The sequence below is a fragment of the Drosophila eugracilis genome, unplaced genomic scaffold (assembly GCF_018153835.1).
Source record: "Drosophila eugracilis isolate 14026-0451.02 unplaced genomic scaffold, ASM1815383v1 contig_90, whole genome shotgun sequence".
NCBI classification, from domain to species: domain Eukaryota; kingdom Metazoa; phylum Arthropoda; class Insecta; order Diptera; family Drosophilidae; genus Drosophila; species Drosophila eugracilis.
In genome coordinates, this window is record NW_024573812.1 from 5,638,576 (window position 1) to 5,652,532 (window position 13,957).

At 43.5% G+C, this 13,957-nt stretch overlaps 4 protein-coding genes across 6 annotated transcripts; 3 read left to right on the top strand and 1 right to left on the bottom strand.

The window, feature by feature from the left end:
• The first annotated feature begins 1,832 nt into the window (after positions 1–1,832).
• On the top strand, positions 1,833–7,843 carry LOC108113073 (multidrug resistance protein homolog 49). The gene is made up of 8 exons (XM_017223514.1): positions 1,833–1,981; positions 2,886–3,051; positions 3,129–3,322; positions 3,384–3,629; positions 4,093–5,654; positions 5,780–6,228; positions 6,293–6,901; positions 6,983–7,843. Exons 2-8 carry the CDS (start codon positions 2,944–2,946, stop codon positions 7,730–7,732), a joined length of 3,918 nt encoding a protein of 1,305 aa, XP_017079003.1. The 5' UTR covers positions 1,833–1,981; positions 2,886–2,943; the 3' UTR covers positions 7,733–7,843.
• On the bottom strand, positions 7,743–11,126 carry LOC108113074 (Usher syndrome type-1G protein homolog). Of its 3 annotated transcripts, none has more exons than XM_017223516.1 (6): positions 11,058–11,126; positions 9,634–9,704; positions 9,404–9,547; positions 9,126–9,347; positions 8,065–9,060; positions 7,743–8,004 (listed from the first exon to the last, which is right to left on the bottom strand). In XM_017223516.1, the coding sequence occupies exons 2-6, from the start codon at positions 9,654–9,656 to the stop codon at positions 7,839–7,841; spliced, it is 1,551 nt and encodes a 516-aa protein (XP_017079005.1). In that variant the 5' UTR covers positions 9,657–9,704; positions 11,058–11,126; the 3' UTR covers positions 7,743–7,838. The 3 variants fall into 3 exon arrangements, with proteins under 3 accessions (XP_017079005.1, XP_017079006.1, XP_017079004.1); XM_017223517.1 differs by having other exon boundaries at positions 9,634–9,708; positions 10,909–11,122; XM_017223515.1 differs by having other exon boundaries at positions 9,634–9,708; positions 11,058–11,111.
• LOC108113075 lies at positions 9,727–10,473 on the top strand. Its single transcript, XM_017223518.1, has one exon. The coding sequence runs from the start codon at positions 9,841–9,843 to the stop codon at positions 10,429–10,431; it is 591 nt and encodes a 196-aa protein (XP_017079007.1). The 5' UTR covers positions 9,727–9,840; the 3' UTR covers positions 10,432–10,473.
• A 402-nt stretch (positions 11,127–11,528) lies between the features above and the next one.
• Positions 11,529–13,815, top strand: LOC108113346 (DCN1-like protein 3). Its single transcript, XM_017223909.2, has 4 exons — positions 11,529–12,263; positions 12,340–12,477; positions 12,542–12,875; positions 12,932–13,815. The coding sequence occupies exons 1-4, from the start codon at positions 12,089–12,091 to the stop codon at positions 13,287–13,289; spliced, it is 1,005 nt and encodes a 334-aa protein (XP_017079398.1). The 5' UTR covers positions 11,529–12,088; the 3' UTR covers positions 13,290–13,815.
• Positions 13,816–13,957: the final 142 nt, after the last annotated feature.

The window sequence follows — 13,957 nt, forward strand, 5'->3', positions numbered from 1 at the left end:
GATTTGCGAGCATACTGAGAGCTTAAGGTCAAAATAAAATTGTATCACGTAGATTATAAAAGTTGGTTTAATGTGCGGAATTAAAAGCGCTGTTTTACCAGCAAAGAACTTCATGTATGCCTGGAACTTCCTTGAACCCATATGCGGCTTATGATTAGACAAAAAAAAAAACAAAAACTAAAACTGGCATTTCCCACAACTATCCGTTATTGGTCAACGCCAGATTTCCTTTGAAACGATTCTGGTTTTCTCTGTCTACGCCAGCCAGCAGGCAAAATGAAAGAGAAGGGAGCGAAAGAAAGAGCAGGTAAGAGTAAATATGAGCGACAACGTCATTAAGTGTTATCTCAAAGTACACTGCGAGAAAGGGAGGGGTAATAATGATGTCAAACCGTTAAAATGGAATATATTTAGAGCGGTTTTTGGTTTTACCAACCTTAAGGGGTGTTAAAACAATTATTTTTGGATACATTTTTGAAGATAAAAGAGATTTTAGAACCCTTAATTTAGGAAGAAAATATTAAGCATTGGAGTATAACCTTTTAGTTACCGTTAAAAACAATTTTTGTTAAGTAAGCAAAGCTATAATATTGAATATAATAATAATTAAAAACAGGTTAAACTTTTAATGAGTCTTATCAGCTTAAGAACCTTACAAAAGAAACGATTCTCAAAGATCTTTGCCAGACGAAACAGCATTCCTGATATGAGTTAATGAGTTGCCATTAAATACGAGTATTAATGTCTTAAAAAATAAAACCCAGCCAAAAGTCTGATTAAATACGAAAACAAAAAGCTAGCCAGTGCATTTAAGAAGCACTTTCTCTTTCTATTAATATACAACTTTGTCCGAATCATTTCCCACGTCTATAAATATGCAAAAGGTTTTTTAGAACAACAATTTGTTTTCTGGTAAAATTGATAACGTTGCCCGAATTGGACTAGGTCCCGTAACCAAGTGAACATTTTTATGGCGTCGATTTCAAGTACCATGGCTATTATTTCACCAGCGGATTTCAAATGTTCGAAATCACCAGACCTTTGCCATCTATCTATTCGAAAAGCCTTGTCTAAATTGGCCACAATTTAAGTTATCTAATGTCGACAGATGTGTTTGCTGTTTGTTAGAAGCAAATATAAATTTGATTTGATTGTGTTATTTTTTTATGGGCAAAAATACTTACAATAAGCTGATTAGATTAAAGGAGAAGTCCCTTTGGAAAGTTTTTCTTGCCTTAAAAATAACGAATACGCATAAACAATCCGCCTTTGAGATTGGGGAAGTCTCTGTAAGAAAAACGTGAGAATGCCGCTACCATGCTTTCAAAATCCAGGTATTTCACGGCACACACCTGAGCCGTGGGATGAATCATAACTGCTTTCGCACGCGATACAGATACAGATTTCTTCTCGGTTAGTCCCCTGATCTTATGGTTTCCAGCTTAAAACCTCTCAAGAGGGGAAAACCATTCACGCAAATGGATTTATTTATTTATTTTCTTTTTTTGACCCAAACTAAAGCCAACTTCACTGCATCATAATACCGGTTATGTGACTGATAACAAACAAAGCATAGAGCCAAATCGATGGCAGCTATCTTATCTAGCTAATCTGCATCGGTTATAGCGGCTATAATGTTTTGTTTTGGTTACAGGATAGGGCCAGGAACCAGTATTTGCCAGCATTCGATGGTCAAACGGTTGCCAAGGTGGGGGGAAACCCCGATTAGGTATACGATCGGGTTTATGGCAGAACCCGAAAGACCCGAGATTCTGAGACCGAGTTGTCGTGGCAAGCAGTCAAGTGGATGTTAGTCCAGTTGAGATCGCGCACTCGTCGGCTTCAGACGTCTCTTGCACTTTTCAGTGCCAAAAGGCCAAGAGAAGCAATAACTGAGTTATCTGATATATATATATTAAAGCCGATCGCGATTTCTAACAGTCATTCATTGAAGTGTCCACCAAAGATCGGCACGTGCTAAGTAAGTGCCAGTGTGTGTATAGCAAGTGAATTAATTATTACAAAATTAAATTGATCTTCTGAGTATTTTTGATGAGTAGTGATGTTTCCTTAGCAAGTGAATCAATCAGATTGAAGCAGTAGAGAGAACCCGAGTCGAGATGAGGAGTGGGATTTGCCCACTTCCTTGGATTCTTGAGTGCAAGCCGTTGGCAATTGTCAATCGCACAGTATCTCGCTTTCCAATTGCGGTTAATTTATTAATTTATGGACGCTTTTTCATTCCCTCAATCGAACTAATTTCCTTAAATTGACTTGGGAAAATTGTTTTTGCTGATTAATTAGCCCTTTGCTCTCCGCTAACCGTCTAATAATTTCTACCATATTTTATGTAATACGTTAAGATACATTAATTATCACACACTTAAGCGTGATAAATGGTGGCATATCTATCGGCATTACTAATTTAAATGCTATAATAATTACGTATTCTCAAGATGTGTAAATACATTCATTTCCATTTAATTGAGTGCAAGAAATTATGCAAAATGCAAAAGTGCTAGTGCAAAGAGTTTTCTGGAATTATAAGTAGAAAAATCTTCGATAATGTGAAACAATAACAAAGGAATCTGCATTTCTTGGAAGCTTTAAGGAGTTGGATTAAACTAGTTTTCATTTTCCCCTGCCCATCCCCTGAGTAACTTTCCTTAGATAGCCTCAAGGGCACTGAACTCTTATTACTGGATTAGAATTTAAGATAATAATCAGACTTTTATTGCCAATTTGTTAGATAAAAAGCCGACAAACTGGCCATGTTCTTGTTTGTTCTTGTGGCTAAATTCTTTAATTGACAGTATCCAAATTATAGACCTCAATACTAACCAAAGATAAAGTGTTTCTTTACTGATTGCTTACTTTGTTCTTAGGCTTTATTGCTAGCCATTATATAGATATACTATACTAAACTATTGCTGAGAAGGCAAAATGGCCAAGAAGGAGGAATCACAGTTGCCGCAGGCTGGTGATTTCCAGGCTAAGGAAGGATCAGTTCTTGAGGAGAGCACCACACGAAAGTACAGTTACTTTGATCTGGTAAGTTATGATTAGAAAAGTTATAGATCAAAGAATTTTTTCTACATTAGATATCCTTTATTTTCCCGCTTCTATAGTTTAGATACTCAACCACATGTGAGCGCTGCCTGTTCGTATTCAGTCTGCTGGTGGCCACCGGTGCGTCCATCTTTATACCCTACTTCATGATCATCTATGGAGAGTTCACATCCCTGCTGGTGGATAGAACAGTGGGAGTGGGAACATCCTCACCCTCCTTTGCTCTGACAATGTTTGGAGGCGGAAAGCAATTGTAAGATCTTAAAGAACTAAGGACATCCTGGATTGGTTTCCTAATACTAAATCTTCTGCAGAACAAATGCCAGCGCCGAGGAGAACAAACAGGCCATCATCGATGATGCCACAGCCTTTGGAATTGGCAGTCTTGTGGGATCTGTGGCCATGTTTCTGCTCATCACTCTGGCCATCGATTTGGCCAACAGAATAGCCCTTAACCAGATCGATCGCATCAGGAAGCTCTTCCTGGAGGCCATGCTGCGACAGGATATTGCCTGGTATGACACCAGTTCGGGATCCAATTTCGCCAGCAAAATGACAGAGTGAGTTTTTCCCAAGTATTAATTGAAGCAACTAATCTTAATTATATTTATGATAATTAATCAGTAGCACTATAACTAGAATTATTCATTAGCCAAACTGGAAAACTGTATTAACATTCTGATTTATTACAATCAATGTGGCTTATATAATGACAGGGCTAGTTTATGATTACACAATTGCAAGTTCCCAGCAGATTTTGGGAAGTCAATTAAGAGTTTTTTGAATAATTATTTATTCCATGCAATGATAGTGATCTTATATTAACAACTTAATTAATTTGGATGGGAGAAATGTAATCAAATTTTTAACTTTTCGTAAGAAAGATTAACTTTACTGGACTTTTTCTTTCAAAACCAAAACAATATTAAACTTTTTTTCTTAGTTTTTTGTAGTTAAGTACTTTAATTTTTAATTTCTTAATAATATTTAATCTAAACCTTCTTTATTTTTATCCCCTTCCAGAGACTTGGACAAACTAAAAGAGGGCATTGGCGAGAAGGTCGTAATCGTGATCTTCCTCATCATGACCTTTGTGATTGGAATCGTTTCGGCCTTTGTCTACGGCTGGAAGCTCACCTTGGTCGTCCTCAGTTGCGTACCCTTCATCATTGCTGCCACCAGTGTGGTGGCCAGACTCCAGGGATCACTGGCCGAGAAGGAACTGAAGTCCTATTCCGATGCAGCCAATGTGGCCGAGGAGGTGTTCAGTGGAATTCGTACTGTATTCGCTTTCAGTGGTCAGGAAAAGGAAAATGCTCGCTTTGGAAAGTTGCTTATTCCCGCAGAGAACACAGGACGCAAAAAGGGTCTCTATTCGGGTATGGGAAATGCCCTCTCCTGGCTGATCATCTACCTATGCATGGCTTTGGCCATCTGGTATGGTGTTACTTTAATCCTGGATGAGCGTGATCTACCTGATAGGGTTTACACACCAGCCGTCTTGGTTATTGTCCTGTTTGCCGTGATCATGGGTGCCCAGAATCTCGGTTTCGCCTCGCCACATGTGGAGGCTATTGCTGTGGCCACGGCAGCTGGACAGACCTTGTTTAATATCATCGATCGCCCGTCGAAAGTGGACCCCATGGACGAGAAGGGAAGCAGGCCGGAAAACACTGCTGGACACATTCGTTTCGAGGGTATTCATTTCCGCTATCCCGCTCGGCCAGATGTGGAGATCCTCAAGGGCCTCACCGTCGATGTGCTTCCGGGTCAGACGGTGGCCTTCGTTGGAGCCTCTGGGTGTGGCAAGAGCACCCTCATCCAGCTGATGCAGCGGTTCTACGACCCCGAGGCGGGCAGCGTCAAACTGGACGGACGGGATCTTCGAACACTGAATGTGGGCTGGCTGCGTTCGCAGATTGGAGTGGTGGGCCAGGAACCGGTTCTCTTCGCCACCACCATTGGCGAGAATATCCGATACGGAAGACCATCGGCCACTCAGGCTGATATAGAGAAAGCGGCGCGTGCCGCCAACTGTCATGATTTCATCAGTCGCCTGCCCAAAGGCTATGCCACCCAGGTGGGTGAGAAGGGTGCTCAGATCTCTGGTGGCCAGAAGCAGCGTATTGCCATTGCCAGGGCCTTGGTTCGACAGCCGCAAGTACTACTTCTGGACGAGGCAACCTCAGCATTGGACCCCACCTCTGAGAAGCGTGTGCAAAGTGCTCTGGAACTGGCTAGCCAAGGACCAACAACCTTGGTTGTGGCCCATCGTCTGTCCACTATCACCAATGCCGACAAGATTGTGTTCCTAAAGGACGGTGTAGTAGCGGAACAGGGTACACACGAAGAGCTGATGGAGCGCAAAGGTCTGTACTGCGAATTGGTGAACATCACTCAGCGTAAGGAGGCCACTGAGGAGGATGAGGGAGCGGTGGTCGGGCGGCCACTACAGAAGTCGCAGAACCTGTCTGACGAGGAAACCGATGATGATGAGGAGGATGAAGAGGAGGACGAGGAGCCCGAGTTGCAGACTTCTGGCAGTTCCAGGGACAGCGGGTTTAGAGCCAGCACGCGACGTAAGCGTAAGTATCAGAAGTCAGAAAAAAAAATGGTTTTATAAGTGTTCTAAGATAGTTCTGATTACTTTGGGAAGCTTATCGTAAATTCCTTAGTTAACTATAAAAAACAAAAATGTTAACCTTTACAGGTCGCTCGCAGCGTCGCAACAAGAAGAAGAAGCAAAAGGAAGTGGTGGCCAAGGTGTCCTTCATGCAGCTAATGAAACTGAACTCTCCCGAGTGGCGCTTGATAGTGGTGGGTAGCATTGCCTCCGTGATGCATGGAGCCACCTTCCCCCTTTGGGGTCTCTTCTTTGGAGACTTCTTCGGAATCCTGTCGAATGGCGACGATGATGTGGTGCGCTCCGAGGTCCTGAAAATCTCTATGATCTTTGTTGGCATTGGTTTGATGGCCGGATTGGGTAACATGCTGCAGACCTATATGTTCACCGCGGCTGGTGTGAAGATGACAACGCGTCTGAGGAAAAGGGCCTTTGCCACCATCATAGGTCAAGATATCGCTTATTTCGATGACGAACGAAACTCTGTGGGAGCATTGTGCTCTCGTCTGGCCAGTGATTGCTCAAATGTTCAAGGGGTAAGCTAAAAAGCTTATAAACCACTAATAGAATAAATAATAATATTTTTTTCTAATTTTCCAGGCAACTGGAGCTCGTGTGGGCACCATGCTTCAGGCCGTTGCCACTCTTGTAGTTGGAATGGTCGTCGGATTTGTCTTCTCCTGGCAACAGACACTTCTCACCCTGGTCACCCTTCCATTGGTCTGTTTATCTGTCTACCTAGAGGGTCGTTTTATCATGAAGAGTGCCCAGAAGGCCAAGACTTCCATCGAGGAAGCTTCCCAAGTAGCCGTCGAAGCTATTACCAATATCCGAACAGTCAATGGTCTCTGCCTGGAGCGTCAGGTCTTGGATCAGTATGTCATGCAAATCGATAATGTGGATGCTGCCTGCAGAAGAAAAGTTCGCTTCCGTGGCTTGGTTTTCGCTCTGGGACAGGCGGCTCCTTTCTTGGCCTACGGTATCTCCATGTATTATGGTGGTATTTTGGTAGCGGAGGATCGAATGGATTATGAGGACATCATTAAGGTTGCTGAGGCACTGATCTTTGGTTCCTGGATGTTGGGACAGGCTTTAGCCTATGCCCCGAATGTAAACGATGCTATTCTGTCCGCCGGACGCCTGATGGATCTCTTCAAGCGCAACTCCACGCAGCCTAATCCGCCACAGAGTCCCTACAACACAGTTGAGGTGAGTTCAAATTCTGCTTGGTCACGATGTAATATGTTGATCTGTATTAATTAATATTCATTAATCATTATTCTTTTTTAGAAATCCGAGGGAGACATAGTGTACGAAAACGTTGGCTTCGAGTACCCAACGAGGAAGGGCACTCCCATTCTGCAAGGACTAAACCTTACCATCAAAAAGTCGACAACAGTGGCACTCGTAGGACCTTCCGGCTCCGGCAAATCCACCTGCGTACAACTCCTTCTCCGTTACTACGATCCCGTATCAGGATCCGTGAATCTGAGTGGAGTTCCCAGCACGGACTTTCCGCTGGATACACTGCGCTCCAAGCTGGGTCTGGTCTCCCAGGAACCTGTACTCTTCGACCGCACCATTGCCGAGAACATAGCTTATGGCAACAACTTCCGAGACGATGTGTCCATGCAGGAAATCATTGAGGCGGCAAAGAAGTCCAATATCCACAACTTTATTAGTGCTCTGCCGCAGGGATACGACACTCCGTTGGGCAAGACATCGCAGCTTTCGGGAGGTCAGAAGCAACGCATCGCCATCGCTAGAGCGCTGGTTAGGAACCCCAAGATACTCATCCTAGACGAAGCTACTTCTGCTCTGGATTTGGAGAGTGAGAAGGTGGTGCAACAGGCCCTAGATGAGGCACGATCGGGCCGCACATGTCTGACGATTGCACATCGTCTGACCACCGTGCGGAATGCGGATCTCATCTGCGTGCTGAAACGCGGCGTGGTAGTGGAACATGGCACCCACGACGAGCTGATGGCTCTGAATAAAATCTATGCCAATCTCTACTTAATGCAGCAGGTAGCTGGATAGAGATAGCGGATTAGAGTGATTAGTTTTAGGTTTTAATTTAGTATGTACACTAGGCTAATAGAAAATGTTGAAGTATTACGAAAAAATAGAATAAATAAGCCAAGTACTACAGTCGACTGTCTACTAGGGGACCGGGATTCGCCAGGGCATTGCGTCTCTCCTGGATGGCGAAGGTGAGTTTACGGAAGGGACCCAGCGGCAGTCCCAGCGACTTGAGGTCAGACTCCGTGAGCAGCATCAGGGTCTCCAAATCGATCTCTTGCTTCTGAAATCTGAAAAGAAAGGTTAACTTGAGTTTCATATTAAGAGGAGATCAACTTAGGGACACTCACACTGGTAGGTATTCTTCCAGGGCCCAAACGGCCAAAAATCTTTGCAATGCACTACCCGAGGTATCTCGATCGTCGTCGTCATCATCGCTGTAAATATCATGACCACCGCCCTCGGAATCCGTGTCATCTGATAGGTTCAAATATAGGCGACCTTTCCCACCGCCATTTCGAGGTTTCGGTGGATTACTGCCCGCATTTCTCATGGTGGATGTGGAACTAGTGTCCGTATGCAGTTGGAGCTGACTCAATGCAGCTGTAACGGAACGACGAAAGGCTATGCTGCCTAGCATGGTGGGTCTGTCAAAGAGACCCACGGGTCTCTGGAGGGTCACTTCTTCGCTTAGTTCCTGGGTCAACTGACCCTCGCCCAGAATATCCGGTTGAGAGAAAGAACGCGCCAAAGTCGAACTGTAGCCACTGCGGTTATCATTGTTATCCGTCTCATCGCCCTCCATGCACTCGAATACATCGGTGATCTTGCCCCGCTTGCCGATGCTATCGTCATTGGAACTAAAGGTTCCCACATACATAACTTCGGAGTCTCGCTGCAGACCCGTTAGGGATGTAATCGTCCGCTTGCCATCCGGCTCCAGTTCCCGCACTTTGAAACCTCCATCTGAGTCGCTGGCAATCTTCGAGTGTGGACATGTACTGCTATGCTGTTTCTGTAGCTGCGACGGCCTCTTCTGAACCGTTCCCGCTCGACTGGCTATCGTGGAGCCGCCACTGCTGCTGCTACCACTCCCAACCAGATCGCTAAACTTTGTGGGACCAGGCTGAGGAGGTGAGTCTCTTGGCGGCTTGTTTAGGTTGCCCTGACTGGACCAGATCTTTTGCTTGAGTGTGGACAGCATATTACCAGACTTTGAAGGACCACTAGGAGGGCTGAGGTCGGCATAATCCGGATCCTGGCGCTGCTGCTGCCGCTTCATGTACTCTCTCACTCGTTTCTCGCAGTTTTTTTCGGCCAGTTCCTTCAGGGCCTTGGATTTCTTTCTAAAATGTGAAGATTTTATTTAACTAATTAACCTTAGGAAAAGATATATTATTTATAAGCTTACTTTTCATTTGTTTCGAAGTTTGTAAAGGCCACATCCAAATAGCGTAATATCTCGTCTCTCCCATTAATAGCCGCTAAGTCCTTAGCACTGTGCTTGTCAATGTCCAGCGAATAGATGTTAACTCCGAACTTAACCAGAAAATCGACGCAATGCAAATGACCTTTGGCAGAAGCCAAATGCAGGGCTGTGTTTCCAAACTGATCGCACTTGTCGGGGTCACCACTGAGGGTTAAGGTTATGGATTAATAAAGATAGAGTATGAAAATAGCATAGCTTACCCCCTGCCGCATAGCAAACGCAGTGCATCCAGACGGCCTTCGAAGGCTGCCCACATGACCGGCGTCATGGAATCGCTGTCCTTCGCATTAGTATCCTTACGGGTGGCTGCAGCCAGCACATCCAACAGCCCATCTTTGGCGGCTCTAAAAAAAAAGAGATCCAAAGTGTTAATGAGACTTGTGCATTCCAATAGCGATAAGATAGAGCCAAATTAATTGCATGTACTCACTTGTGAAACCGATCCGAAGACATTCTCGACTGTGTTATCTTTCAATCAGACTGGCGATGAAAATTACGAATCTATCTGAAAGGAATCCCGGATCTTATGAATAGCCTTTTCATTATACTTCCGATTCCTTTCTTCCACATTTATACCAACATATAAAAACCAGACACTTTGACACGCTATTCTTATTGGCAACAATAGAAAATAAAAATGCCTCTAGACAAGCTGTCCCTCGAGCTGCATGAGTTAAAAATCTTGGACTGTCCAATCGAAGGAATCAAGTTAAATGGTTCCAATTCAACTTTGGGTTCCAGCATCCCATTAGCGGATTCCGGAGTAAAGAAACAATCGATGAAACAAAAGTTGGTGCTCCGGAAGCCTAGAAATTTAATCTATGGAAGATCTCGTGCCGATGGTCTGGATTGGGTTAAGAACATCGAAGAGGAGAAGGAATCTAACTGGGTAAAGATAAAGGATAGGAAGACGGATTCTGGTAATGCCTATGACATTAAGTCTCTGATGAGGGAGTTCGAAAATATTTCTGGTTTCGGAAAACCTCATGACATGAAGGAAAAAGATAGTCTATTTCCCCCTCGGGTCTTAGGTTCAAAAACTGCCTATGATTTTAAGTCCCTGATATGCGAATGTGAAAAACTGGAAGAGGGTTGTCTTTACGAAAGATCAAAAGCTCAGTTCCAAAACCACGATGAAGATAATGTCGAGGAACTGGCCAGCTACTTCGAGAATTTGGCCAACATACCCAAGAAACTGTCGCTAATGGCCGAAATGATGTACAGCTGATATATTAGATACTGATAAATAAAAGAATAGGTTCTGATCATATTTCAAAATTGAACCATATCTCTGCTGATTTTAAAACAATAACAAGTTTTCCATCATATTATTTGTCACATTTCAATTCTTAATTCTTTACCATTCTTGAGCTATTAAAATAGGCATGAAGATGTCCCAAGATATATGTACGTTAAGCAGATTTCATTTTGCCCTTGTTTTTCCCAGAGCTTGTACTAATGTTCACACGTTGTGTATTAATAATTCCAAAAAGAAAAAGAAAAGTGTAGCCGAAGCCGAAGAATCACAGGCCCACAAACGCACGCACACACCTAAAACATTACCCATTTACTGCACACTACGGAGTTTGGCTTACATACCAACTACCAACTACCAAGTTCAGTCAACCTTGCTGGCTGGTTTTTGAATTGCCCAAAACAACCGAAAACCGAGGCAGTCAACCATTTACAACGGATATATACACACATGAACTTCCAGTTTTAATGTCCCGGTTTAAGACAGCTTTTCAAATGCAGGATTTGGAGTTTCCCAGCTGGACAACTTGACACTTTTCTTTTTAGCCAACCGAACCGAAAGTTTTCTTTTGCTTGCCGATCACTAGAATATGCACGTACCAAAAGCAGTTACCCGGAAGCACTTTCTACCGCTCCGACTGCATGTTGTTGAATGAAATTGTTAACTTGTCTCAAACTTCGGCGCTCCTATTACGCACAGTGGGCGTTAGAATTAAAGATGCAACGGTTATTCTTCACATTTGAAAAGTTGATATATTATAAATATTTCTAAATTAACATTACAAAAATATATTTTTATTTAATTAATATTAAACATACTCCTTTAAAAATAATTAACTAACTAAAAATTACTCGTTCTAGGTACTTTATTAAGTTTAAGGTTACTTTTAAAAAATTGTATTAGTATACACCTATGGTTTTTACTCATGTCGATCTGCTTAAGATATTTATTTGAAACAATTTGTGAGAGTAATTTAGATAACTACGATGGCCCACTGTAACTCTCTTTTTTCGGAGAGCGCTCACGATAGGGCATTACCAGACCAAACAAAAATGGTATCGAAGTATCGCATACGACCACTTTAGAGCAGTGCAGCCTGGTTGCTAGTGCCGCCCTGGTCCGATTGCCCTGGAAAAAAAGCAAAGACAAAAATCAAGATAAATTAAAAAATAAGAGTTAAAATTCGTGCAAAAACAATCGTTTTAACACGGTGAAATGAAAATGTGAAAGAAAACAACAAAAGAAAAAGAGACGAGTGCGATTCGGTGGCAGTAAACGCTGCAGTTGCAACCTGCACATGTATGTGTATACGCGTGAGTGTGCGTTTGCGTAGGAGGCACCAAAATAACAACAGCAATCGCAGCAGTGGCAACAAAGAATCGGAATCGGAATTGCCACTAACATATGTCAGTTAAGGGAATCGCAGTGCCAATGCATAGTAGTCAATAAATCCCCAAGGAGCCATAGGACCAAACCTCAGATCCATATCCACGCCCCTAAAATATCAAAAGTGTCAGCCAGCCTTACAGCCAAATCGAAACTGGAAGCCATCAAGTGCTCCTGCTAGGGCAGCAACTGCAGGTGGAGCAGGAGGTGGACAGGGACCTGGTGCATCCAGCACGCCCGCACTATGGGCAATTGCCTGAAATGCTTCCAGTCTGCCGCCGAACAATCGATGCCAACGAACGTCTCGTCCCCCAATTTACACAATTCCAATTCCAACGCCTGCCAGACGGCCACCAGCCTTGCAAATTGCTACGAATCGGTGGGCACCAATCCCAATGCCAACGAACGCTGCGCCCTAGGTGTGTATTATATACACTTAATAACCGTATAGTAATTTCAAAGTTTAAGAACCCTCTTCTTTGCCCCCTCTTCTAGAAACCGATGAACTGCTCTCTAGCCGAACTCCACTCAAGCCAGCAAAAGCAAACAATTGTGATACTAAGCGTAATAGTTTTAAGTCTTTAGGTTTGCTTAATGGCAGTGCGCCCACCATGAGCGATATCATAACAACTGGTGAGTCAGCGTTCGTAACAGTCTCATTAACATTGCGCTCATTCGATTTTGTTTGATCAAATAGCTGTCAAGGAATCCATGGAGGTGTCGCTGCAGGCACTGAACAAACTGTTCGACGTGTACAAAGATCCGGACGACGAGGACATGATACTCACGGACGGCATCGAGCGACTGTGCAATGACCTTAACTATCAGCCCGATGAGTTTGCCATACTCGTCCTGGCCTGGTGCCTGGATGCTTCCCAGATGTGCCGTTTCACCAAGGTGGAGTTTATTGAGGGTCTGCACAAGATGCGGGCGGACACCATACCTAGCATCCGAACTCGACTGGAGCAGACGATCGAAATGCTCAAGGCAGACGCCGAAATGTTCAAGCAGCTGTACCGTTTCACTTTTCGGTAAGTTGTCATTACAGGTCTAATGCTCAAAATGAAACTTTCGTTTTGCATTTCAGATTTGGCCTGGAGCCCGATCAGCGAGTCCTCTCCCTTGAGATGGCCATTGACCTGTGGAAACTTGTGTTCACTGTACAAACACCTGATCTCTTCTCCAACTGGATACACTTCCTCGAAAAGCACCCGAATATTCGCCGCATACCGAAGGATACATGGAACATGTACCTCAATTTTACGGAACAATGTGATATACAAAATTACGATGACACTGAAGCGTGGCCCAGTCTCTTCGACGACTTTGTCGACTACGAGAAAAACCGGGCGATGGTGTCCTCAGGCATCCACGATGATGACAACAACAACGACGATCCCCTGCAGAGCCACGTAAAGGCCGAGGATTCAGGTCTCATGTCGTAGTAGCAGTCTCCACTCTCTTCAGGGCCAAGCAACGTTCAACTCGCCAATAGAAATTAAAGATTGTACATTTTCACCTTCACTGATGACTCGCGCTCTCTTGCTGCTGCTTTAGTTCCCCTGTGAAAGCAAAACAAAAAACCTTAAAACACCCGTGGCCACTGAAAACGAACGATGCGGTGCTGGCGCTGCTTGAGGACGGACTCTCCAACTGCCATTCATTAGCCAGCTCTTGTTATGGCTGGCCAACATTCTGGCCGGAGCAACAACGGACGCATTTGTTTATGTAATTAAAGACTTATCGACAAGAATTTCGGAAAAGCTCAATCATTGGAAACCACATGTGTATATAACTAAATGACTTGAAGGCGGAGCAGAAGGCAGACCGTATAATATTTAGCAATTAATTGATGTATTATTTTAAACAAGATTGCAACATTTTATGGCACTTAACTATTTAAATGCATACAATTACATACTTAAATGTAAGTAGTGGATGTGAATTAAATAAAAGCAACTAAATGAGTAATTATATGGAAGATTTAATTGATTTTGTCAATTATAGGGATTCAAACTGTGTGAATTTGAGATCCCAGAACATCCATTAAATATATGTAACTGTGTGATTAGTTAATTGGAAGAGTTTATTATAGGGTCACAATCGAGCACGT

Coding starts and splice junctions, on each gene's coding strand:
- LOC108113073 (XM_017223514.1), top strand. CDS start 2,944: ATGGCCAAGAAGGAGGAATCACAGTTGCCGCAGGCTGGTGATTTCCAG. Junction 6,229..6,292: donor ATTGCTCAAATGTTCAAGGG/GTAAGCTAAAAA, acceptor CTAATTTTCCAG/GCAACTGGAGCTCGTGTGGG. Junction 6,902..6,982: donor GTCCCTACAACACAGTTGAG/GTGAGTTCAAAT, acceptor ATTCTTTTTTAG/AAATCCGAGGGAGACATAGT.
- LOC108113074 (XM_017223516.1), bottom strand. CDS start 9,656: ATGTCTTCGGATCGGTTTCACAA. Junction 9,548..9,633: donor TCTTCGGATCGGTTTCACAA/GTGAGTACATGC, acceptor CTTTTTTTTTAG/AGCCGCCAAAGATGGGCTGT. Junction 9,348..9,403: donor CGTTTGCTATGCGGCAGGGG/GTAAGCTATGCT, acceptor CTTAACCCTCAG/TGGTGACCCCGACAAGTGCG.
- LOC108113075 (XM_017223518.1), top strand. CDS start 9,841: ATGCCTCTAGACAAGCTGTCCCTCGAGCTGCATGAGTTAAAAATCTTG.
- LOC108113346 (XM_017223909.2), top strand. CDS start 12,089: ATGGGCAATTGCCTGAAATGCTTCCAGTCTGCCGCCGAACAATCGATG. Junction 12,264..12,339: donor CAACGAACGCTGCGCCCTAG/GTGTGTATTATA, acceptor CCCCTCTTCTAG/AAACCGATGAACTGCTCTCT. Junction 12,876..12,931: donor CTGTACCGTTTCACTTTTCG/GTAAGTTGTCAT, acceptor TTTGCATTTCAG/ATTTGGCCTGGAGCCCGATC.